The sequence below is a fragment of the Biomphalaria glabrata genome, chromosome 9 (assembly GCF_947242115.1).
Source record: "Biomphalaria glabrata chromosome 9, xgBioGlab47.1, whole genome shotgun sequence".
NCBI classification, from domain to species: Eukaryota; Metazoa; Mollusca; class Gastropoda; family Planorbidae; genus Biomphalaria; species Biomphalaria glabrata.
Window position 1 is genome coordinate 18,157,217 of NC_074719.1, and position 26,813 is coordinate 18,184,029.

A 26,813-nucleotide genomic window follows, 5' to 3' on the forward strand; every position below is an offset into this window, starting at 1 on the left:
TCTCAATCCATAGCAGAACACAATAAATCTGGTAGAGTTTCATTCTTGATTACAATCTAGAATACCACACCATGGGCATAGCCAGGTTTTTTCTTGAAGGGGAATGGTTTGGGGTATATATATACATACACATATATACATATGCACATACATACGCCTTACTTTCTACTTTATAGTATAGATTTCAACTAAGCTATAAAGAAATATTCCATTGTAATAAAATTTTATAGACATATATTTGAAGCCAATGTTCTGATCGGGAACAGCAATATTTAAATGAGTATTTTACTAATTAATGTAATTAATAAATGAAAAAAAAAAAATTTTCCAATTGTGACCTTAGGTGCTTTTTTTGTTTGCCAATTCGCGAATCGATTAATTAGGCTAGAGTTATCAATGAAAAAGACCTCCCTCAACTGAAGTTTTGTATAAAAAGTGATGTGTATTTTTGTGAAAAAAAAAATGCTTGCATATTTAATTTTTAAAAATGAAACGGTTCAGAAAACAAAAAAAAGTAGCCATTCACCAGAACTTTGCAGGATCTAAAATATCATGAAATCGGATTCTCAATTTCTTTTATAGTTTCTACGATCTAAATGAGATGAACGGGCGAACGGACAGACAGACAACACAATTCTAATACTGTTTTGCCCCTTTCGGGGACGCCTATGAATGGTTTGAGTGCTGGTGCAAGTCCCACGAAAGACCGCGGAGTTCAATTGTACTAAACTACATTTAGTATTTGATAAAGCCTCTAGTTCTATTAGTTTGAAAGTAACAACTGATTGATTCTGTATATTCAGTTGTATAAGTAATTGGTAACTTTTTTATTTATTAATTTTTATAATGATTTTGTTATGTCATCAAATCTTTACAGTAGCAGAAAGGTCTCAGGAAAGGGTTAGTGTCCATAACGCAGTGTGGGTCGTTGCCGTATCTGTTGGTCCTGCTAATGTCTTTCTTGTCCAAAGTGATTACGTTTTTCACCAAGTCGTGGGTGACTGTAGCTTCAAACCTCCCTCCACCAGGCCTGGTTTCCAAGGTAACCTGGCGAAAGTCAAAAGAGAAGACGATTTTTACTTTCAATGGGTGTGACTGGCTATACGGCTCTTCGTGCAAAGGCCCGGTGGGCACTACTAATATAATCTAACACATTTTCCGAAATAACGAAATTCAGTGCTACTAGTAGGCTTCATCCTTTTAGGGACTACACGCGTAGCGATAAAAAACCAACATAAGGTCTATATTTCTTTTAAAGATATAGTGTTCACTGTCGGAATGTGTACCGCTATCGATATATTATCAAACTTAACAAATGATTTTTAGGACAGGTAGACCTAAAATGGATGTCCATCAAATGATATACAATTTCTGGGCCAGATGGTACAGAAATGCCCTGGCCGATATCAACACCCAGCCCGCCCCTGATTCTAACACTTGAAATTCACAAAATTCAGTCACTTGGTGTTTGCCTGCTTCCTAAGCTAATGGGTTTACTATGTTAGACTTCTGTCAGTCTAGTTGAGCCGCTAGTGAGTTTCTCTTATGTATTGTGTCTGTTACGAATCTCACTATCCAGTCTCTCTGCAAACTGCACCATACACTACCAACTTAAAGAACTTGACAACTCAGGGCTCCAAAGTAACGTAACACTTTAATAGTTGAATAAATAACAGCCAATACTGTACAACTGGCAGCACGTAACACAAGACCGTACAAATATCTCTTCGATAACACCGTTCCGCCGTATCAACTCTTGCACTGGCCTCTCCGTCTCGTTCCGGGCTTTCACTGGGTTCAACAGTTCAGGACTGACTTCACACACTAGGCTCGTTGTGTCGGACTCGATCACAGACCAAGATCAAGACGCCGTTCGTCTCAACTGTACTTGATAGTACTCCGCACTGAACCGTCGTAATGCTCCGTACAGAACCACACCGCTGAACTGTGCTGTAGTCGACCGGACTGTAGTGAACCGGGCTCTGAACCCCTGCCGTGAACCGTCTTGACTGCGACACCTCCGCTCTTATATAGGGTCCCTACTGGCCTTCTCGAACCGGACAGAACGCCGCTCGACGTTTTTAGGTGGTCAGATGACTACAACTCTCGTGACACTCCTGAGTTTTGTTCACGACGTCGATCCTCCCGGACCGCCGTCGATCCTTCCCGAACCGCCGTGTTGACACTCGTCTCGGCTGACCGTCGTAACTCGTCACGGTTGACCGCTCGTCTAGCGCTGGCCTGGGGCGATTTGCGTCGGCTGACTACACTCACACCACTACCCCCATCTGTGCCACCACCAGGTTTATAACATTATCGTGACTTCAAAAGAGAAGGTAACTACGTTCTACTCCACTTCAAGTCTTCTATGAGTAAGAGTAATTATTTAATGTGTGCGTGTTATTGTATCATGTGTGTGTGTCACTGGCGGATCCAGGGGGGGGGGTGGCGGTAGGGGCGATCGCCCCCCCCCCCCACTCGGCCGACCCCCCCCACCCCGAAGATGGGGGGCAAACGAACTTTAGTATAGGATTCACACAATTTGTATACGAATTTATTACTTATGTTAAAAAATATATACTAATTTTTTATATTTCAACCTAATTTTAGATTATTTCGCCCCCCCCCCCTCTAGTATGTTCTCCGATTTGGTGGGGTCCGGAGGGGGCGATGGTATCAATCCCGCCCCCCCCCTTAACTTTCGAGTGGGGGGGGCGGTCCAATTTATTGATAGAAATCACAGCCTGCTAACAAAATCAATTAAATATCTATATCCTTGTAACTTGTTATTGATATTTTAACCTATCTTTATATTATGTCGTTCCCTGTTTGCCGATTGGTGGGGGGAGGGGACGAATACCTTTTCTGCCCTTCCCACCTAAACCCTTTGAGTGGGGGGGGGGCGGTCCGTTTTTATTGAGAAATCATAGTTTGTGAACAAAATTAGTTGCATTAATATATAAATTTTATATTATGTCGCTCCCTTTCTGGTATTTTGGCCGAATCGGTGGGGTGAGGGGGGGGCGATTGCATGTACTGCCCTCCCCACTCTAGCCATCTGAGAGCTGGGGGGGGCGGTCCTATTTTTGTGGAGAATCATAGTTTGTGAATAAAATTAGTTGAATATCTATATAATATAAACTACGTATTGATATGTGACCCATTGTAAATATGTCGTACCACACTCTAATCTCAAATTGTATCATTAGTAAATTTAAATGAAAAAGGGTTGTACCAGGTGGGAGGGGCGATACATGCAATCGCATTTCCCACATCGGACAAATCAATACTTTTTCTTTTTGTATTATAGTTAAGAAATTACAAAATTTAAAAAATCTGTCACTAATATAATTTATATATACTATAAATTTAATTCTTATATCGAGTCGCCCCATACCTATTCTTTAATGCCAAATGCAATCTTTAGTAAAGGAGCGAGGATGAATCGTTTTCACCCTACCGCCATTCCCATTTCCAGACAGAGTTTGTGTAATTTCACATGAAGTTATCATAAGTATTTTAAGAAAGACTTTGCATTGGAAAAGTTAGAATTCAAACGAAATGTTTCAGTATAAGAGTCATGATTGAGATGAGTTCTAAACTCAAATAACGTTTTCATAGTCGCCTTTTCCCAGTGGCGTAGCTAGAGTATATGATGCCTGGTGCGGTACCTCATCTTGATGCCCCCCCCCCCCCAAAAAAAAAAAGATAACTAAATACTAACATTGCAAAACCTTAATTTTTTGTTCAAAATAATATGTATTCATTAATCAAATATTGTTAATTCAAAAAATCACTTTTACTTAAACATACTACAAGTGAATTTTACGCGCTTTCTTGCTGGCAGAAGTATCAATAATTTTTTCGAAATCTATTTTTTCCACCAGCTCTTGTTCAATGGACAAAATGGCCAAATTAGTGAGTCGTAAATTTGTCATCGTTGATCGCAAGTAATTCTTGATCAGTTTAAGTTTGGAAAAACTTCTCTTGCATGTAGCGACGCTTACCACAATAGTCAAAAATATGTGAATCATGATGACGAAATTCGGGACTGAATCATCTAGCTGATATTTTTTATAAAATTCAAGAGCTCAATAGGTCTTTGTTTTGGAAGTGCGGAGGCTTCTGATGAAACTGTGACAAACTGTTGAAGCCTCTTTCGCTCCAGCAGAAATTCGTTTTTATCAATGCCACTAGGAGTATTATCGAGATTGATTTCGACCTGAGGATTTAATTGCTGGGAAGGCGACAAAAATTCATATCTATCTGCTACATCATGAAGTTGCTGGAATAGGGTGATTATTTCTTGAACAATCCTGTCCAAGGTAGAATAAATTTCCCTTCGTAGCTCTTCTTTGTGTGTAAGTACAGAGTCGTCACTTTTCTCACCAGGCATCATTTTCTTATAGCTAATACGTTTTTGAGGTTCTGTACTGATTCTCAGTTCTGAGCACACGCTTTCGGCAAAGGTAATGCTGGCTTCAGCGATGGCCTCTCGATTACTACTTTAAAATGTCTCCAATTTTTTTAGTTTGAGTGAGCAGTCTCGAATAGACAATCCTTGTTTTTGAAGGTAGACTTGCGTATCATTAATTTCAGTTAATACAGGAGCCCAAAATCCAAGATAGGTGAGAAAATTAAAAGACTGAATAGCAACCAATAATCTACCTGCTTCAGATCTAGCCGATGAATTTTCATCTCTGCTAGTTAATGTCTCCAGAGTTTCAGTAATTTTAGAAAATGTATCCCTAATCATCTAGACAGCTTATCCTCTGGCGCTCAAGCGGGTCTCAACTAAACGTTTAAGGCTAGTTCCGGTTATTTTCATGAGGATATCCCAGCGGTGTGTTGAAGTTGAGAAAAAGGTGTGTACCAAAAAAATGTTACCGAATAGACTTCAGCTTCAGCAGCTCAAATTCCTGCTAAATTAAGAGAATGGTTTGAGCAGGCAATGAATAGTGCTTTGGGATTGACTTCTAGAATAAGTTTTTGGACACCGTAGTTTTGACCTTTCATGTCCGCAGCATTATCATAGCCTTGACCCCTGCAGTCCATCATGTCTAAGCCATCCGAACGCAGTTTCTCTAGAATCATCTCAGCGATTTCAGCAGCATGCTTGTCCTTTGTGTCGATGAAGTCAATAAAAGACTCACGAACTTGCACCCCGTCATTATCCATGACAACGTACCGTAAAATTTATTTCGGAAGTTTGATCCAGCTTTGAGATGTCAGGTGTACTGTCAAAAATAATAGAGAAATATTTGGCTTGTTTTACTTGCTGTATGATTTGTTTTTAACGTGATTCTCCAATATTGTAATAAATTCATTTTGTATTTGTGGAGACATGTATGTATTCGGTCTGGAACAAAGCTTAGTTTGAAGCACATACTCCCTCAAGAGTGGATCGGATTTTGATAGTAATTTTACTAACTCCAATACTCCAAGAAATTGCCTTGATTTTGCCCTTCCAACACTTCTTCTGCTCGCTCGCGATGCCCACGAAGTGCCAGATTTTGCTTTGATAGAAAACGAATGATGTCCAATATTCTCTTCAGGTAATCTCTCCAGGTTTTTGTCTCTTGTATAATCAAATCTTGGGCCTTGTTGTCAATACCCTACTCTCAGGCGAACTTCAAGTTCCCCCCAAGCAAGCGATGACTGAATGTGAGTTCTGCTGGTCTCATGTTTTTCTATTTTCGGGGATAACCTCCACCAATCATTGAATCCATCTTTGGATTTAAATGAAGATTTGGTACTTGATCTTGTTGAGAAGAGTATGCAGGGGAAGCAAAATAAGGATTCTTTTTTTGGCGAATAACACATCCACTTTCTAAGAACTTTCTCGCCGTTTGACATTTTTCGGAAAAAACTAGCCCTTGGAAGCTTTCTAGCCTTTCCTTTTGCTGATTCTTGATGTCTATACACCTCTCTGAATTTACTGTCCATACGCTGAACTGTTTCAGATCCTTTAGTGGCAAGGTGTATGCGAATATTATCTGTGATGACATCAGGCCAATCTCCAATGTCGTTCAGTCTAGAGTTTATTATCCTGCTTTCTGTATTGTTTACACTGTCTGATGGTTCAGCTTCTTCAGTATGAATATTTGAGGAGTGTACTAAAGACATGCTTGTGTACTGTCCTTTAGTCTCTAGAACCTGCGTTAGTTCATGTTTAAAATACAGTTTATGTTTGTTCGTGTCCATATAATTAGTTGTTTTTACTGAAACGCTCAGGGAAATAGGAAATTAATACACACTGGGGGAATTTTGGTGCCCCTCTCCACTTGGTGCCCTGTGCGGCCCGCACCACCCGCACATTGGTAGCTACGCCACTGCCTTTTCCCAACCTTTACTCAATCTGATATTTTTCTAGCTAAATAAATTTGGGACTATAACTCACAATTTACACTAGAGTTTTCTTGAATACTATTTATCGAATAAGTTTTTTTTCGGCGGCGATCCTCAAAGCAAAAATCTAAATACGTGGGGTATCCTATCTTTTCAAGGAATAAATCAGTTTTATTTGCAATGTATTATGGGTCTATAAATTCAAATTAGAATATTTTTTCAAGTACCACATTATTCGAAAGGTCGTTTTTTAATAGTATGAATAATGAGCTTCAGGTCAGGAGAATGCGTTTCTGCAGTGAAAAATGCAAGAAAACGCTTTTGGCGTCGGGGCTTCGCCCCGAACTCCATTTATGAGTTATGAGTAATGAGTTGTAGATGTCAGGAGAATGCGTTTCTGCAGAGAAGAATGCAAATACATATATATGTGTGTGCGTGTGTGTGTGTGTGTGTGTGCGCGCGCGCTGTATGCACGTTTATGCGTAGGGTTAGGGTTTACTGGGCGTTAGGGTTAGGGTTTGGAAAAAAATCGCCCCCCCCCCCCCACTCCAAAGCTCTGGATCCGCTAGTGGTGTGTGTGGGATTGTCTTATGTGTGAGTGTGTCTTGTAGGTATATGTTTGTCTATAAAAGTATGTGTGTGTAAGATTTTCTTCCTATCTTAGTATGTGTGTGTGTTTGGTTTGTCTTTTATGAATATATGTGATAGTCTCTCACGTACATGTGATTGTGTCTCGGGTGACTGTAATTGTCTCTTACGAGTATGTGTGAGTGTCTTGTGCAGGGCCGGATTTAAGGGAGGGCAGGAGAGGCTACTGCCCAGGGGCCTTCACCAGAAAGGGGCCTCATATTTCAACGAGTCAGCAACGTTTTGAAAAACATTGTTTGCATTTTTACCGACAATACTTTGAATCTCACAGTTGGCAACACTGTCGTGGTTTAAAAAAAAACGCCCGCTCATAGTGTTATAGTCGGATTTAATACATTGCGAAAACCCTAAAAAAAATATTTTTTTTTGCTAAAATATGCATATCAAATAATCTTGTTTTACTCTCTTTCTCTCTCTCTCTCTCTATCTCTCTCTCTATCTATCTCTCTCTACTTTCGATATGGTGTATTATAGATTTAGGTATAAGTATTATTTAAAGTAGATTTTTAATTAAAGCTTTGGAAAAAGTGTAGGGGTCTCCGCGTACTTAAATCCGGCCTTGGTCTCGTGAGTGTGTGTGTCATCTTTGTGTGTGCTTGCTTGATGCAATTACATTTTCAAAATTAAGTTTAGTTGTGCACATTATTGTGTCTAATTGTTAAAACTAACTTAACAATACTACAAATTGAAGTTTTGAACTGGTTTTTTAAATTGATGAATTAAACTGACTAGATAGAAAGAGACTTTAGGTTTGAAACTGACTTGATAATAAGCCAAAGTGTGGGTTGCCTTGTCCACCATGAGGCCGAAGCGTCCTCGACCACCATCATTGGTATCGATGAGCCTCAAGACTTCATCGTTCACCCCCATGATGAAAGCGCTGATGACCTGTCGCACTTGAAGGACGGCGCAGACGTGCCTCTTGCTTTCCGTGAACTGGTTGAAGGTTGCGATGATCTCGTCCTTGATCTTCTGAACTATGGACGAGTTCAGGGTCACGGGTCTCCACTGGAGGCACACACACCAGTGGGGGTCGATGTGAGCACTGTTGGGAGAAATCATAGTCAAACAAATAAAATTGTATTTAGATAGCTGATTGCGTGTGTTGTTATGGTACATAGGTTGTAGAAATAAGAAATAGTTGTATTGGTAAGTGTTTAGATAGGTGAGTGCGTGTGTTGTTATGGTACATAGGTTGTAGAAATAAGAAATAGTTGTATTGGTAAGTGTTTAGATAGGTGAGTGCGTGTGCTGCTATGGTACATTGCTTGTAGAAATAAGAAATAGTTGTATTGGTAAGTAGTCTAGTCATTTTGGAGCAAGCGTTGTGGCTGAGTCGTTAAGCGCTTGGCTTTCGCACCTAGGAGTGCCTGGTTCAAATCTCAGTGAAGACTGATTTTGAATTTCGAAAGTTTCAGGGTTTGCCTGAATCCACTCAACTCTGACATTAGTTATGGAAAGTAAGAGGGTTGGTCGTTGTGCTGTCCACATGACACCCTTGATAGCCGCAGAAGTTGATGACATTTATAACTTGAGCCCAAAAGATCACAAGGTTTGAAAGGGTTACTTTACTTTACTACTAATCATGGAACCAAAAGAGTGGCTTGGGTTTGATAAGAAAGAAAGACAGTTTCTGATAGAGACTAAAAAGAGTTAGGCTAGAAACTGATTACAAATGTGAACAAGACAGGACGCTATCAAATAAATTATAGGCCTAAGTTTTTTAAATGGAAAACTTAACCAGTTATTACAAAGCTTATATAACTCATTCTGTCCCTTTGTGTATCTGTCTGTCTGGTAAATAGTTTGAACAAGTCATATCTACCAAACCCATTATCGGAACTTTGCACAATTATTCATTGGTTTTCGACCTGTCGGTTGCGACCCATTTGGGGGTCGAATGAAGATTTTTCAGGGGTCGCCTAAGACCCATAGAAATTTTGTTTGTCTAAAAAATACCATTGAAACAATACCTATGACTCCGCAATGGCGAAACGTTGCATTTCGCCGCGCCGTTTGTTAGACAGTAATTGAAACTGTTACAAATGTTAATGCTGCGACGATTTAAATGTTTGAAATGATTCTGATTTAGTTTTTTTTGTATCATTTATCCTTGAATGCTAATGATAGTAAACAAAATAGTAACTACCAATGGAATTTTTTTTTACAGTGTCACGTTTCTGATCTGGACATTTCGTAGTATTTCTGGGTATTTCTTTACAAACCATTTAGGAAACCTGACAGTTAAGTAACAAACAATCCTTCCATTTCAATATGAGTATTTTCTCATGTCAGGGATGTGGTGATTAAGTAATAAAACCTGAGTCCACTCAACTCAAATGAGTATCGGACTTACATGGGGAAATGAAAAAAAAAAGCATACCCGTTTATTGCCCAGTAATACGCCATCATGTTATTGTAGATTATAATTTTATAATGAAACAACCCGTGAAAAATGTATTTCTATAACATTAGCAACAACACAAATAACCTTACGGTTGAGGGGGGGGGGGGTCGCCACATAGTGAGAAATTATAAAAAGGGGTCGCGGAACTAAAAAGGTTGAGAATCGCTGTGTTAAGGGGAGAAAAGTCTTTGAGAAGAGCTACACTTAAGAAACATGCGTGCTCGCTTGCTACAGTGGAAGCGGCGTTGACAGTACTCACTCATGACAAGTCCTGCCACTCGGTATCTCCCTGAACAGACTAATGCCTCTCTTGGTGAGGTCCCCTCTCTGATCGCCGGTCCAGTGAAGAATGTCTAACAAAGTCTCGTGCACATCGAACGGTGTGGTCAGTCGCTTTGAGTTGATCTGGACATTTCGTAGTATTTCTGGGTATTTCTTTACAAACCATTTAGGAAACCTGACAGTTAAGTAACAAACAATCGTTTATGTCTTTCAAATTAAATATTAGTGTGTTCTCGTGCCAGGGATGTGGAGGTTAAGTAATAAAACCTGGAGCCCAACTCTAATGGGTACCGGACTTACAGTGGGGAAATGAAAGGCGGTTGGTCGTTGTAGAAGGGGGGAGGGGGGGGGGGGGGTTCACCAAAATTACCGAAGCGAAGCCCGAGTGTGACACACACATTACTACTAGCCAAGGTTTTGTTAAGGAAGAGTTCTAACAGTGGTTCCCAAACTGTGTTCCATGAACTATTGGAACAATGAGCTAGTAGGCCTACACATGAATTACTAATAGGTATACATGAAAGAAAAATAGGTTTTATTAGCTCTTCTTGGTAACAAATAAAAAAAAAAAACTATAATAACATCATCGTGAACTTTCAATTGTTCTAGATTCTGACTCTGATTTGATACAAAGATAAAAAAATTGACCATTAAATTATATCTGATCAAGTTTATCTGAAGAGTGCCTTAATATTCCAAAACAATTTAATGTTATTTTACTTCTGTTTCCTTTGTAAAATTCAGGATTATTGAAAATTTTGATGCAACAGTCAATATATTTGTATATATATATATATATATATATATATATATATATATATATATATATATATATATATATATATAGAGAGAGAGAGAGAGAGAGAGAGAGAGAGAGAGAGATTAAGATACATAGCTATAGATATATCTATGGATAGATAGATAGATAGATAGATAGATAGATAGATAGATAGATAGATAGATAGATAGATAGATAGATAGATAGATAGATAGATAGATAGATAGATAGATAGATAGATAGATAGATAGATAGATAGATAGATACCACAGCTAATTCCCAGACATTTATCTTATTTCCATGAGTTGATCGATAGCTGCATCGCGACTGAAGGAGGCCATAACTTGCATTTTAGTGCCCCAAGTTCCGCAGGAAAGGGAGGGAAGAATGTGTATCTGGATGGTTACTAGATGGGGAAGGGAGCTACGAGGTATTACGCCGTAAAGCCCATTGAATCTTCTAGAGCACAACAGGAAGAGTTCTATTTCCTGCCTTGATCAAATTTGAGTTCATTTCCGATTACAAAGCATATTTGTGAGACGTCTGCTAGTGTACCTCATGCCAAAGTAGGGCAGTCGCTCCTCCAGTTTCCCTTGCTCTACATTTCTGAGACGTGTAAACCTTGCCCCGTGGTCAGCAAACATAATGAACAAAGCATTGTCCAAGTAGTTCTCAATATGTAGCTTCTTAATGTGTCTGTACATCTCAGCGTCCAGCTTGGAACACAAGGGAAGATAACAATACTGAACCAGATTAGTTTGATCGTGCGCAATCAAGTATTAGGGAAATGTAAGTTTGCCTTTAGGCCAGTTTTTCTTAACATCTAAAAAAATCTTGGATCAATCTGCTTCTATCTCTTTAGCAAGTTAGAAGTCGTTTAGGGTGCTGTTAGCCAGCAAGAAGTCGTTTAGGGCAATGCAAGTCAGCAACAAGTCGAATAGAAGGCTGCAAACCAATGGGGAGTCGTTTAGAGCGTTGTTAAAGCCAGTAAGAAGTCGTTTAGAGCTCTGTAAGCCAGCAAGAAGTCGTTTAGAGCGCTGTAAGCAAAGTCAGTTGTTTTCATTAACGCTAAGCTTCAGTATTCATTAAGAGGCGCCTAAAAAGCATCATTTCTTCAAATAGAATGAGCGTAGTTCAAATAACTTAATGGAGTGGGACGGGCCGATACTGAAGCGTGAGAGACATTCAAGGCACTCGAGCAAGAACGTTTGGGGTGGATCGTCATGAGATCATCCTCGTGTTCAACAAGACATTTTGTAGCGGGACATATTGTAGCGGGACATTTTATAGCAAGACCTTTTGTAGCGGGAGATTTTGTAGCAAGACATTTTGTAGCAAGACGTTTTGTAGCGGGAAATTTTGTAGCGGGACATTTTGTAGCAAGACATTTTGTAGAGGGACATTTTGTAGCGGGACATTCTGTAGCAACACATTTTGTAGCAGGACATTTTGTAGCAAGACATTTTGTAGCGGGACATTTTGTAGCGGGACATTTTGTTCACGCAAAAGACGCTAACAGAACGATAATACGTCATTTGGTAGATACGGGTAAGTAAAAAAATATGGATAGACCCTAAATTTACCTAGGTGATGAAATACTGAAATATCGTATTGCAGAGACCTTTCGTGGGGAAAAACAGTATTAAACGGTTCTAACTAAAGATAACATCGCTTAAATTCAATATTTTCAGCAGTGGTGGTAATGTTTTTAAAGATCAAAACTCAAATTTGTATTTACATCTTTAACGAAAAATGCGCCCAATAAGTTTTGTCCTCGTCATCACGTCGCGTCCCAAAGATGCAGAAACGCTTCTCTATCTCTAACCTGTGATAAGGCAAGGTGTTGAGCATCGTGGGAAAGCTCGGACAAGAAGCTTAGCATCCACTTCCTTCTGGACAGCGGGTAAGCGTGAAACACATCAGCGACGTACTCCAGCAAGGCTGTACTCTTGGGCGTCGAGCCCAGACATTCTTTCGTGTTATTTTCTTGTAAGAAGGCCATTGTAAATGTTCTGTAGTAATGGTCAACTGGCTGCTTCTTAAAACCTATTCACACAGATAATTAAAGCATAATGATAAGAAAATAATAATAATAATATAAGAAAAAAAAATGGAATTTATAATAAGAAGGATACAATAACCAGTACTATAATTATCTTATCTTATATAATACAGACGTTACTTCAAAAAAGAAAATGATTACGTCCTACGCGTTATGCATCTGGTCATGCTTGTTGACCAAAGACTTAAATTCTGCCAAGTCATTGGTTATGCTGGCTGGCTCAGGCAAAGGGAAGAAGGAGTATTTGTACAAATTTGGAATGAGGAATGTGCCTTTATCTTTGTGTCTTTCTGAGTATTTTATTAGATTTTGTATTTGTATTTCAAGATTATGGTTCAGTGTTTTATGTATAATTGCTATAATTTCTTGAATCGATTCGGTGAAATTTTTGAAAACAATTTTATATGCGCAATTTCGACAGAACTTGTTTTTTTAATCAGACATTTTGTAATTTACAAGATTAAATTTCCGTTTATCTTTTTGTGCGCAATTTACTCTGATCTTCTAGGTATGTGTGTTGATGGGGGCGTTGAAAACCGGGTCGTTCCGAATCAAGTCAAATCTCTTTCAGTAAAATAACGATGTTTGCGAATGACTGCAGAACTAGAGAGGAGGATACTAGCAATGGAATCGAGATGATACAGAAAGATCCTACGTATCCAATACAAAGACCGCATCACAAACGAAGAGATTAGAGATAGTGTTATTGGATCCCACGATGACCTACTAACTACTGTTAAAACAAAAGGAAAATAAAACTTTATTGTCAAATCACAAGGTCCTCAGGGCTCGCAAAGGGAAAAGTACCAGGAGAAAGAAGAAGAGGCAGACAGAAAAATCGATGGGAAGATAGCATACAAGAATGGACAGGTCTATCCAAGGCAAAAGACAGTGAGGCATGGTTAAAGACGGTCGACAGATCTTGCGTGGTGCCCCAACGGTTCAACAGACTAATGACTAAGGGATAGATGAGGTGAGGGTGAAAAAAAAACACGATAAGAGAGAGAGAGAGAGAGAGAGGAAGAGAGAGAGAGAGAGAGAGGAAGAGAGAGAGAGAGAGAGAGGAAGAGAGAGAGTGAGAGAGGGAGAGGAAGAGAGAGAGAGAGGAAGAGAGAGAGAGGGGAAGAGAGAGTGAGAAAGAGAGAGAGGAAGAGAGAGAGAGAGAGAGAGGAAGAGAGAGAGAGAGAGAGAGGAAGAGAGAGAGTGAGAGAGAGAGAGGAAGTGAGAGAGAGAGGAAGAGAGAGTGAGAGAGAGGGAAAAGGAAAGAGAAAGAGGGGGGTGGCGTTTCATTTCATTGTAACAGATACAATAATTCGCAGTCTTAAAAGTATATTAGGGGGATCTTTAAAATGAGACCTGATTATTGAAAGTTCAAAAAACAGAAGGGGGATGTTCCGACTATACTATAAAGCCTGGGAACAAATCAGAGGGAGTAGCCGGTGTGCACCGCTAGTATATTATGTATCACTGACCTAGCAATCTGTTCTGAAATGTACCCATTTGTGGCTCTTCTTCGGCCCAGGCCGTCACGTAGCCTGCTTCTGCGAACCGACGCCATATCCATGGGAAGCTATCTACGAACGAAGCGTTGGGTTCCCCTCGTCTGGCTTCGGGCAGTTCCTCCTCTCTCTTGCCGGTCAGTAGAGGCAGCAACGCTGGCGGAGTGCCGTCTCCAACAATGTTGTAGGTCTTGGAGGGAAAATAAAATTCAGGATTACAACACATAAAAGGCATGAGGAACAAAATTATGTTAATTTTCTTATAGTCGTCCCTTAATTTCCACTTGGAGCCTTTTCCATGTTGAACTTGCTCTGTTAATAACGTGAAAGTAATATGTTTTATACAGAATTTTGTTTTAGACTTTTACTTTCTGGTCCTTTGTGTGTGTGTGTGTGTGTGTGGTTTTGAAATGCATTCGTCTAGTATGTTATTGTATTCAACAATTTTAAACAATACTTTAATATATATATCGTTAATTTGTTATACTTTCTCAAACTTCATGTTTGTTTTGTTTTGTTTAAATCATCCCCCCCCCCTTTTTTTTTTCAGTTTCTGATAAACTTTCTACCTTTAAAGGAAAGAATAGTACGGAGATCAAAAGAAGGAGCATATACTCTTGTTTACTTAACAAACAAAGAATTAAGTCCCTTGTTTTACTAATGGGTATCAGTTGTGTCTGATTCAGACTTTGAATTGTCACATTTCAATTGACTTGAAAGTTTAGGACGTTCCTTTACAAAAGAAGATTACTACGCCCCAGCCCAAATACTGTGCAGGATTGCAAGGGAGGGCGGAGGGTGGGTTCGAACCCAGACCAATGACACGACAGTCTGGAGCGCTCACAACAAGACCAGGTAGCCAGTGAGGTCGTTTGATGACAATGTAGTTGGATTTGATTTATTTTAAATTAAAACCCTACCTCGAATTCTATGCCTTTCAAAGTTTTCAAAAAATAGTCCCTGGTTTTAGGGAGCTTTCTTTTCCACATCATTCTGGACGTTGAGTCTACACCTATGAAAATAACATCCAAATCTAGCCCTCCAGCATTGGTCAACGGACGTGCTTCTACCTCAGGACTCGGGCTGATAGAGGCGTGAAAATTACTGAAAGCAGAGGACAAAAGGCTTGGCCTCTTCAAGCAAGACTAGCCCTTTGAAATGTAGTAAAAAAAAATGTTACATAACACAAATTTGAAGTTAAATGTTATTAAAAATCAAATGAATAGACTATATTTGGGCACTCATGTGTACAAGTAAAAATTTATCTCTGCAAAGCTTATATTTTAGAATTCGATCCAACTCATCAAATTAGATGATACAACTTAAGATGATGAAATTAAACCTTATGCTTGTCGCTACCTTTTAAAAACTGACAGTATTTCTTTTATTTACAAAGCTTATATCAACTCACTCTGTCTGTCTGTCTGGTCAAAAGTTTGTACACGTTATTTCTTCCACACCCAATCTCAGATCAAGCTGAAATTTCGCACAATTTATTTATTTTACATGACAACACAAGAATGAATTGTTAAAAAATTAAACTATTAGTTAATTAATTATTGGTAAAAAAAAAAAGTAATTTGTTTGGTATATCAAATATGGGAAAGAATTTGTACTTGACTGAAACTGAATTAGTCACTTTTATGCATAGTAGTCTGATGAGACTATAGAAGCAATAGTCAACTATACAATCTTCCATGGTCATAAGCTCTCCGCTAGCAGAGTGGTTACCGTGTTGGCTTTGGAAGCATGAAAAGGCTTGAACCATAAGCACGAATTATTTTCGCTCCCACTTTTTTTTATCTATTTGTATAAATGCTTTTTTATTGTTGGTATAGATCTATTGTCAATGTAATTACATGCCTGATCCAACATGATACAAGTCCGCTTACTATAAGCTTTGTTGTTGTTGTTTTTCAAGTATTTTTTATGTTTTTCTTGTGAAAATACTAAGTTTTTAGTAATTTAGCAGATTCGCAATATACCTGGAAAGTTCAAGCATGTCCCACTGCTACGACTTAATGATCTTCATTACTAAAAGAACGTCCTAATAATGATAATGAAGGCCTGATTTAAGGGAGGGCAGGTGGGGTGTTATGGAGTGTGCGTGTGTGTGTCTCTATGGTGTGTGGGAAGTGATTAGCGATTGGTTCGGAATGATGCAAGATAGGTGGCGTTGTCTTTATTTGTCTTAGTTAGGACAGACAACTCCAGAACGTCAAACTGAAAGGCTGTGTCATTTGTTTAAAAATATTATTACTAAAGTCTAATACATTTATTTGATCTCATTTCAACTTGATTTTGTCTGTATTATAATAAAAGTTCTATTGAGTCTTGTTCACAAAGAAGTTACTCAAGTTATTTCAAGCGTATTAGTTCAGATGTAATACGCCTACAGCGGTTGAGTTGTCTACCAGCAGTTTGATGCTACAACTTGCTACAAGTCAATAATTGTCAATAACACGGGGCTACCGCCCAGGGGTCCCCAACATATAGAAGAAATAAATATTTCTAATAGTCAGCAACTTTACGTTTTTGATTGTGACATTTTTTTCCGCATTTTTACCGAAAAACACTTTTATAGCAGTTGGCAGCACTGTCGTGGTTAAAACGTATCCTCTTATAGGTGCTCGTAGTATACTTCAAATGTACTACATTACGTAAACAAAACAAAACAACATTTTTGTTACTAAAATATTGTTACGAATCTTACTATCCAGGCTCTGCAAACTGCACCTTACACCACCAACTTAAAGAACTTGACAACTCGGGGCTCCAAAGTAACGTAACACTTTAATAGTTGAATAAATAACAGCCAATACTGTACAATTGGCAACATGTACACTGTACAAATATCTCTCCGATAACACCGTACCGCCGTATCAACTCTTGCACTGGCCTCTCCGTCTCGTTCCGGGCTTGCACTAGGTTCAACAGTTCAGGACTGACTTCACACACTAGGCTCGTTGTGTCGGACTCGATCGCAGACCAAGATCAAGACGCCAGTCGTCTCAATTGTACTTGATAGTACTCCGCACTGAACCGTCGTAATGCTCCGTACAGAACCACACCGCTGAACTGTGCTGTAGCCGACCGTGTTCTGAACTCTTGTCGTGAACCTCGTGTCTCAACCGTCTTGACTGCGTCACCTCCGCTCTTATATAGGGTCCCTACTGGCCTTCTTTAACCGGTCAGAACGCCGCTCGACGTTTCTAGGTGGTCAGATGACTACAACTCTCGTGTCGCTCCTGATCTCTGTTCACGACGGCGATCCTTCCCGAACTGTCCTGCTGACACTCGATTCGGCTGACCGTCGTAGCTCGTCACGGTTGACCTCTCGTCTAGCGCTGGCCTGGGGCGAATTGCGTCGGCTGACTACACACACACCACTACCCCTCTCTGTGCCACCACCAAGTTTATAACAATATGCATATTAAATAGTTTTATTTGTTTTAAAAGGAAGGAAAATTAAATTTAATTTGTAATTGCTCTCTTTCTTGTATAATATGGCATGCTTTTAGATCTGTGTATATTAATTACTATTTAAGCTTTCGAAAAAGTGTAGAGGCCTCCACAAAATGTCTGCCTTGATGCCTCCTCATACTTAAATCCGGCTCTGATGATAATACAAAGTCATAGATTGTAGCAGGGCCGGTCTTGTTTAATTGGGGACCCTAGGCGAAGAGAATAGGGTGGCCCCCAAATGAAATAGAAAAAAAAAACAACTAAGACTGATAAATACGCAATGACTTAAAAACCTTCCTGTATCTATATCAAAATCAACAAATAAGTGAAACTCATAAAGCGCCGATAGCAAGAATGTGCCTCTTGGACGATTCATGGACATCAGAATAGAAATAACGTTTCGGCATTTCACCAAAAAGAAGAAACAATGGTCTTCGAAGATAAGTCTAAGTAGTCTAATGAGTAGAGCTGGTGAAAAAATCTTGAATCCTACTTACAGGTAGGCGAGTAGACATAGAGCCATATACTATGTTTGAGATTTTAGCCATGTTTCGCAATTTTTTCGCTAGCTTTTCTCTCCTTTTGAGTTTTGTGCGAGGCTTCAACCAATTGGTGGTCTCAGGCTGCTGCTAGTTGGCCTATGCCTAAGGCCGGCCATGATTAATGGCAAAATTCATCAAAAGCTGCTTTACTGTTACTGGCTAGCACTTTAAAAAAATGTTTTTTTTTCGACATAGCAAAAAATTTTTTTGTCTCAATATTAAAGGTGAAGGACGTTCAGATGACGATAAGTCGTCTTCTTTTTGACCAGATTTGTTTTCATATTGGACTTCTTTCGGTGAAAAAAAAATAGTATGAGTTCTGTATAGGGCTATGTGTATTGAATCACTCCTATGTGTATTGAATCACTCAATCATAAATTTGGCTTGCTGCCATTGATAATTATTTTTTTAAATAATATATTTTATTGTCAACTTTATTAATGTAAAGTATTTTTTGCTTACAAAGAAAACTAAATGGATGGATATTTTGAATAGAATCTAAATACTGTTGATGGTTGGTAGTGGAGATGTTGATGAACAATCCATTCACTTGAAATTACATTAGTTGTAGTCGCAAGTTAAGTACAGCTCATTAACTGAACAAATACTATCAAATAAGTTGATCCAACTTTTTAGAACACATCACTGTATTACAGAAAGAAGGGCACAGCCAACGTCGTCAAGTTGCCACAAGCTGTCTCGCCTTCGTCCTTTATTGTCTCTACCACGAGTCTAACCTATTCCCGTACTAACTTTTTAATGTACTGTCACGTCACTACGGAAATACCCAATTAAACCCAACGCGTCTTACTATTGAGTCGTTATAATAAAAACAACGAATAAGATTCAATTAGAAAAAAACCTGATATGGTGATAATTACTCATCAGATCATCTGCAGCTGTTAAAAGACAGTTGTGGTCAAAGTTTTCGGTCTTTTGATCTATAAGAGCAGATGATGTAACGGTCACCTTTTTTATGGCCGACGGTTAAAGAGGGTGTCCTGTAACTTTACGTATGTCAGATATGTCAGGAACCCATCAGAGTTGGGTTGGCTCATCGGCATCCAAAATTCCCAGTCTTCATCGTAAATTTATATCGAGACCTCTTGGTAGGGAGGACTTAACCACGCAGCTACCCCGCTCTAAAAGTTTACAAGTACTTACATATAAGTAGAATGATCAGACGACTTGCACTTGACTTTATGGAAGTCTTCGGTTAGCTGTGTTCCATTCTTAACAGCAATCAGAGATGTACTTTTCAACACTCCAAAGTCTGTATTTCTCTGGATACTCTGCAGACTGCAGCTAATGTCAGGATACTTCTGGGCAGCGGAGGCTGTGATGTAGAAGACTCCGCCCTGTATAGTCACCCAGTTCGCCTCTTCTGAGCACTTGATGACCTTGTCCGGTGGTACAGCGCTCAAGATGTCTGGGTTGTTCTCTGGCAAAATTGGCGCCCTACAAAAAGAATGATGAGTGGCACGCCCCTGAAAATAGGAGTTGTGGACACAGACAAGCATCGCGAGGACGAAGATGCTGACCAGAAACAGAAGCCTTGAGGTCAAAGCCAGGATCGAGTGACGACGATGTTTGAAAAGCAGATACTTCAGTGACATGAGGAATCTCTTGTTTAAGTTGTTGGTCATAATATAGCGAATACTATTTGTATATCCTTTTGAAATAAATCTAGACTCTGTTTCAAATAGGTTTGTGTTTGAAGTAGCACTCTTAGTTCTAGTCTTCTAGATATGTGTAATTATGATAATTCACATCTAGATATAAGATAAGATCGATAAGATAAGATAAGATAAGAAGATCTAAAAATTAAGGGGAAGATAATTGCACACGTAAGACATAAGAGTAGTTGTACTTGCTTTTATTTTCAAGATAAGATAGTATTAATCTAAATCTAATCTAAATGTGTACGACGTAGGTCTTTTTTTTTGTTGAAGTAACGTTTGTAATATATAACTTATAAGACATAATAAGATAAGATAGTCTAGATTTACTCGGCACCTTTGTTTATTGTATGATAACACACTAACAAAGGGACTTGAAATCTGAGCAAAGATCCTTTTATTGAAAATTTAGGCTAGATAATAGAAACTGTCTTTCGCTGGAGCTAGATCTAGATCTAGGCCAAATATCTAGATCCGAATCTGGATTTCAAAATCGACAAGTTTCACAAAACAGAAACACTTCAGTCTTTCTGTTAAAATGTTTACAAATTAGAATTGTGCAATTCCGGTGCGAAAAATTTACGAAAAGGTGAGTAGTCTTAATTGTGTCATTAGGTTTGTGGAAATGTTCAGCGGATAACTATAAATAGCCAGTTGTTGTTTTTTTTTTAAGTCAAGGGTGTACAGAATCTGACACAATCTAATAATCTATGTATTTCAATAGGATTCCAATGATTTGTGTGCCATGTTAGCACTGTAAAGTCAAATTTCTAAGTCATTTCACTTCTAGCACATAATTTATATTATTAAGAAGTTAAAGTGCTCTTTCAATATCTTATTAAAATCTATGCTAATCCTCCTCACCTTTTTTCTTTTTCCCCATCTCTCTATATCTCAAGTTGTTGTTTTTTTTTTCTATGTTACTAACACTAACCAAAAGAAAATCCGCTGCCGGAGGACAGACGCAGAAGGCGAAAAGAAAATCTAACTCGACCACCTGCGGACAATGGTTATGCTTCTTTGTTCAGTTTAATTGCCACAGAGCGACATCTCTCAAATAATGCTGTAATATTCATGTCGTGGTCATGGGAAGCTGTTTCCCATGTGTCTCCAGATCCATAAACTATAATAGCATCAGCTAGACCAATCACACCATTTTTGGGACATCTAAATACAAGTGATGGTTTGAAGTAATTAGTTTTAATTACAGTATCCATTTTAGAACGTTTAGTAAGCTGCCACCATGTTATATTATCACAATACAATAACAATACTGATGTTTAAAAGTTACACTCCATTTTATTGAGTAGAGAGTGAAGACTATACAAAGTGAACATGTAAAAAAAAAAGTAAGTTTATGTTATATTTATATACCATACTCTGTACATACTAGCGCCCTAACAGGGGACTTGAATACACACTAATAACATTGTTGAGAAAAACCTAAAACACGTGAACATACTGAACAGTAGAACAGGGGAGACTAAAAAAAAAAACACACACACACAGCATACATAAACATAAATACACATATAAATATAACACTCTAAATTAAACGATTACTTCCTAAGATATTTATTTGATTTTCGGAGTTCATTTATATTGGAACAAGTATTCAGAGATGATAAAATACATAATGTATTTAAACAATATATGTAACAAATCAAGGTCATGTCAAACTTTGTGATGAACAAAAACGAAAACAAACAAAGCAGTTAACATTCTGTACAATTATTTCAACAAAACTGGTTCCTATTATGTTTCGGAATAGTCACAGTTTAGACACTGCATCAAAATAGCCAGAAAACAAGCTGATAGACTTCCTATCCAATCAGCAACGGTCTGTTGTTAGCTGTGGTTAAATGTCACACATTTACAGTTGATCCAAGAAGTCAGTGTAGAATCACTTTAAGGAAGTAGATTTACTTTCTTTTGTGTATATTTTTAAAAGCGAGTTAGTATGACTTTAGTGATATTTTAGTTCACGTAGAACTATTAGAAACAGTCGAAGTACAATCAACACAATAGCTGGCACATCACAGACAAAGTCCAATGTGTTTCTTCTTCATTCTTTTCATATATTATTTTTGATATTCCTAGTTCCGCTGCTCTTGTTGTTTATTGTTTATTGTTTGTTGTTTGTTGCTTTTTACTTTCGCTGTTTGCCCTCCCTCCCCCCCCACACTTTTTTTGGTTGGTTTCTTTTTACAAATTTGATGACACCACCCTCCCAGCGCCGCCAAGTGATGAGGACTTCTAGAACACTGTCCACACATTGTCCACCTCTATTGGTTTAGCCGACCGCAGCGCCGTCTGGTAGTGCAAATAGAAGACCATGACGAAAACGTAGGCCACGCACACAGCCATTGCGCTCAGGACTAGTAGCCTCAGGAGCTGCAGGGACAGCAACTCTGTGGATCTGGGAAAAGAGAAACACACATGCACGAACAAAGGGAGACAATATACGTGTCCTATAGGCTAGGCAGTTTACTGCATGAATAGATCTTTTAGGCGTGTAGTCGCTAGAGGGTCAGGACAACACGACTGCTCTCGGAAATAATAGCATAGCTTACCTCATGCCTGTATAGAAGCAAGGATGTGTACTTTCCTACATTCCCTCCCCTTCTCACAATTTTGTTATTAAACAAATGTATTACTCTTTCCGATTGGCCAATGATAATCATTATTAAACCAATTTTTTTTAATCAACTTTTTTTTCAACCAGATATTTCCGCCAGCTACGCCACTGGCTAAAATAAATAAACAAATTAAAAAATATATAATAGTCTTGTAGGCGGCCGAGGTAAACAAAGCAGGTTAAAGGTTAAAGGGCATGTTTTGATGTCTGTGTTTTAGCACGTAGGACAAGACGTAGGCCTACACATTATATTGCAATAGTTTGCCACGAACTTGTTGCCAAGTCTTTCTAGATGATCACGTGACCCTATCACGAGTACTTGTAGACCACCACTTAATAATAAATAATGTCTCTAAACAATAAGCAAATTGTTCCGCTAAATACTCAGAATGTGCGAAGTGTTCCGTTACGGAAAAATTTTGGGAAAACACTGATCTAGTCAATAAGAGAGATCCGGTATGGTAGATCCAGCAAGATATAGTTTGCTTGATAGAAAAGACGCAAAATAGACTCGATACATTTATAACAAACAAATATTCAAATTTGATTAGAGTTTCACCACTAACAAAATCACTAACTTTAAAGATACTTCAGGAAAGCAGACTAAAAAGTAAATCAGCAAAGGCACATTAAACATTAAACCCTAACTGCTATGACCTCCTTCAAACGCAAATGATTACGGATCATCTCATAGAAAGCCTTAACTGTGTTCCGAACGATGTCGCCCACACTGCAGTTCCCCACTATCCAAAGGAACGGCAAGTGCCGATACAGTTTCGGATCAGCAGCGTCACAGGCTTCGGGAGTCAACCCTGAGGAAAAATCAGGAGCTGGCCGACCCTTAAGCAACTTACACATACCTCGGCAGAACAATATTTACAAATACTAAATACACAGCCTAATACAAAATTGGAAAGACAGAAAAAGACACTTTCTTTGTTCCATTTGCAGCGTGGCGGTTTCTACATAGATACATGTAGGTCTAGGACGTAATTATCTTCTCTTTTGAAGGCACGTCTGTAATTTATAAGATAGCAAGATGGTGCCATAGATCTAGGAAAGGGATGGGCACATTTTTACAGTCAAGGGTTGCATTTTTTTTTTAATTGGGTATAGGCGGCCGCATATATAAAAGTCTAATGTACTTACAACTTAGAAAAATGCTAGTTAATTGTGTATAATGTCTTATAATTCAAATTTGCACTGTATTATCCATTTCATTGTTTTAAAACTCCCAGCTGAGGAATTACAACAAGAGTTAGCAATTTCTTTAACTACTTTTACGAATATTTTTATATTATATTGGACCCAAATAATGTGAAAGCTTAGCAGCCAAATTTTTTAAAGGGTGGAAATACACCCCGTGAATTAATCTCTCTCAAAAAAATAAAGTGCCCCGCTAAACACTCAGAAGTGTTCCACTAAACACTCAGAAGTGTTCCACTAAACACTCAGAAGTGTTCCGCTAAACACTCAGAAGTGTTCCGTTAGAGAAAACGTTTGGGAAACACTGATCTATATATATTTGCAGAAAATCAATCGTCACGTGACCTGGAACGGAAAACCCGTGGTGAGAAGTGATGGCACACTGTGCAGTGGCTAAATCTAATATGATATAGCCACTTAAAGAATATAAAGAATCGGCACTGTCAGTGTCGACCTTACTAATTGTGGGGCCATATTTAATGGATTCTTGCAAGGTCGCCAAGCACTATTTCTGATATTGAAAGCCAACAAAATGCATATTCTGAGGTATCTACAGTGCATTTTCCTGCTATTAAAAAGTTTTATTTCAAAAACCTAATGTGCTATTCTTACTGACTTAGACCCTACCGCGCCGTTCGGAGCATTTGACGTCAAGCTGTTTCCACAAAAATCTGTCACTGGTAATTTCTGAAGCCTCTTCCCACCTGCCATGAGGACCTCAGTGAATGAGTGGCGTCAAGTTGTACTAGGATATCATTGCAACTCTTCTTATGCGTAATTCATTTTGTCGGAGAACATGTCCCGCAAACCTCATGCGTCGCTCTCTCACAATCTTACTGAAGGGTCGACTCCCAGTTCGGCATAGGATTTCCTTGATTTAAATCCGATCTCTATAACTGACTACTAAAATCTGTCTTAGCCATCTTTGTTGAGCCACATTTAGTGTTTTTCAATTTCGGCAGATGACTATTCACTACAGTTTATTAAATGAGCCCTGCCACTGGTAAAAATGTGTAATCACTCTTGAATACGCTCTTGGAATTAAGTGACTGTAGTTTGCTTTAGATTTTATATCGAAAAGAGAAGTTTTATCGTCAAAATCATCTTTTGGGGTTTTCCACCTCAAAATGCTCTGTAGGGGATCTTAAACTCAAAACCATCTGGAGGGCTTTTAAACTTTAAACAAACGCCATCTGTAAAAGAGGGGTTTAAACTCAAAACCCCCGATTGGATTGGCTACGCTCAAATAATTTTAGTGTGTAATTTGCTTTTTTTTTTATATTGAAGAGGTATTTTTAGCATTAAACCCCTCTGAATGGGGGTTTAAACTCAAAACCCCTTTTGGCAACGCTCATAGCATTTTGAGTGCGTAATTTGCTTTTTTTCTTACACTGAAGATGTATTTTTTAGCCTCAAACCCCCCTGGCGGGGAGTTTAAACTCAAAACCCCTTGGGCTGCGTTCATAGATTTTAGTGTGAGTAATTTGCTTTTATTTATATTGAAGAGGTACTTTTTAGCTTCAAACTCCACTGGAGGGGAGTTTAAACTCAAAACCCTTTGTTTTGAGTGTATAATTTGCTTTGTTTTTATTATTAAAGAGGTATTTTTTACCTTCAAACCCCGCTGAAGTGGGGTTTAAACTAAAAACTAAGTCAAAACCCATTTAGCTACGCTCATAACATTTTGAGTGCGTAATTAACTTTTTTTTATTTTGAAGAGGGGGTTTATCGTAAATTTTGGAGGGGGGTTTAAAATCAAAATCTCCCTTAACTGTGCTCTTGGAATTAGGGGATTTTCGTTTGCATTTTTGTTTTTTTTTTATAGAAGACTACAAAAACCCCAAGTAGGGGGTTTTAAACACAAAACCCATGGTAGGGGTTTTTAAACTCGAACCCCCTCTTGCAGGGGGTTTTAAACTCAAAACCCCCTGGTAAGGGGTTTTAAACTCAAAACCCCATTGGTTGTGCTGGGGCAATTGATGGTTTAGTATTAAAATCTCACCTAAAATAAACAAAATCAAAGCAAAAAATCATTCACTAAATTCCGATCTCCCCCCAAGGGGGGGTATTTCATTTCGGGGGGAGTTTGAACCCCAACCCCCCCCCCCTGGCTACGCCCATGACTAATCATTAGATCATTATACCAACATTTGTTATACAACATGTATATAGGAAGCAACTCAAATGCAATTAAAGTTATTTCAAATTGTACAATAGACCTACACTAAATAAGTTAACCCTTTATGTCCTACATCTTTAAAAGCCAGTAACAAGATAAGCTTAATGTAGGCCTCAATTGCTGGGACCTGGCGCCAAGCACAGGGCCCAATTGGAGCAATCGGTCAAATCGGCCTAAGGCCTGCCCTCCGCAAAGTATGATAGGATCAACGTAAGACTGTAGACTGTGTTGCATGTGCTAGTCAGATGAACAGGCTACACATTTGAAAGAAAGAAAGTTGAACATTAAAAGTTTTTGTTGAGCAAATGTTTTAGAAAGAAACGGAACAACTAATATCTATTTCCAACAAATTTAGACCCACCTACCGAAGTAATTCTGCATTCATATCTCTAGAGATGTCCAGCCTGACTACAAACTATAGATTTGAATGTATCCTGTTGGAATACCTTGACAGTAATAACCCAGTAGAGAGTGAAGACTATACAAAGTGAAAATTTAAAAAAAAAGGTAAGTTTATTGTTATATTTATATACCATACTCTGTACATACTAGCGCCTTAACGTCTGTCAGAGGCAGAATTATAAATAGAGTAGATGCGTGCAGAGACATGCAGTGTCGCTGTTAACTTTAAAGGCCATGTCCTTCCTCGTTACAAACGTAAGGGACTGAATGTGTAATAGGTAGCCAATTTTTTTTTTCTTCTTTCACTTCATCTGTTTAGGTAACGTGTGCCCTTATGGTATTTCAGGGGCGGAGACTGGGATTATTACATAAAACAGAAAAACACAGTTTTTTCCTAATTATATTAAAAACACCACACACATACACAATTGTGTGCACATATGACTCAACTTCTGCGTTCTCAAACTGGAAGAAAACGACAGTGTTATATAGTAGCCGCCCGATACATAGACAAATGAGGCCAAAAAGATCCACCAAGATCATCTTCGCCTACAAAGTCTGGGCACAATATGAATTGGTCGCTTATTAGATTTTTGTTTGAAGTCGCTAGTGTGAGTAGGGTGCATGAGGGAGTTAGTGACTACTACCAGAGCCGCCTTGGGCATAGGGAAACCAGGC

General features: G+C 38.6%; 1 protein-coding gene across 3 annotated transcripts; it reads right to left on the reverse strand.

The window, feature by feature from the left end:
- Positions 1-351: 351 nt before the first annotated feature.
- On the reverse strand, positions 352-26,420 carry LOC106074924 (uncharacterized). Of its 3 annotated transcripts, none has more exons than XM_056042148.1 (9): positions 26,283-26,420; positions 19,196-22,129; positions 14,945-15,128; positions 13,998-14,214; positions 12,289-12,509; positions 11,019-11,179; positions 9,663-9,860; positions 7,759-8,041; positions 352-1,047 (listed from the first exon to the last, which is right to left on the reverse strand). In XM_056042148.1, the coding sequence occupies exons 2-9, from the start codon at positions 19,675-19,677 to the stop codon at positions 856-858; spliced, it is 1,938 nt and encodes a 645-aa protein (XP_055898123.1). In that variant the 5' UTR covers positions 19,678-22,129; positions 26,283-26,420; the 3' UTR covers positions 352-855. The 3 variants fall into 3 exon arrangements, with proteins under 3 accessions (XP_055898123.1, XP_055898121.1, XP_055898122.1); XM_056042146.1 differs by lacking the exon at positions 26,283-26,420 and adding an exon at positions 26,099-26,276; XM_056042147.1 differs by lacking the exon at positions 26,283-26,420 and adding an exon at positions 26,095-26,276.
- Between the last annotated feature and the right edge of the window lie 393 nt (positions 26,421-26,813).

Bases quoted from the DNA above. Each gene is read 5' to 3' on its own strand.
- LOC106074924 (XM_056042148.1), bottom strand. From the start codon at position 19,677: ATGACCAACAACTTAAACAAGAGATTCCTCATGTCACTGAAGTATCTG. The intron at 9,861-11,018 runs GTACACTAGCAG...CTTAACTGTCAG, and splicing joins CTGCCCTACTTTGGCATGAG to GTTTCCTAAATGGTTTGTAA. The intron at 8,042-9,662 runs GTGAGTACTGTC...TTCTCCCAACAG, and splicing joins AGTGGCAGGACTTGTCATGA to TGCTCACATCGACCCCCACT.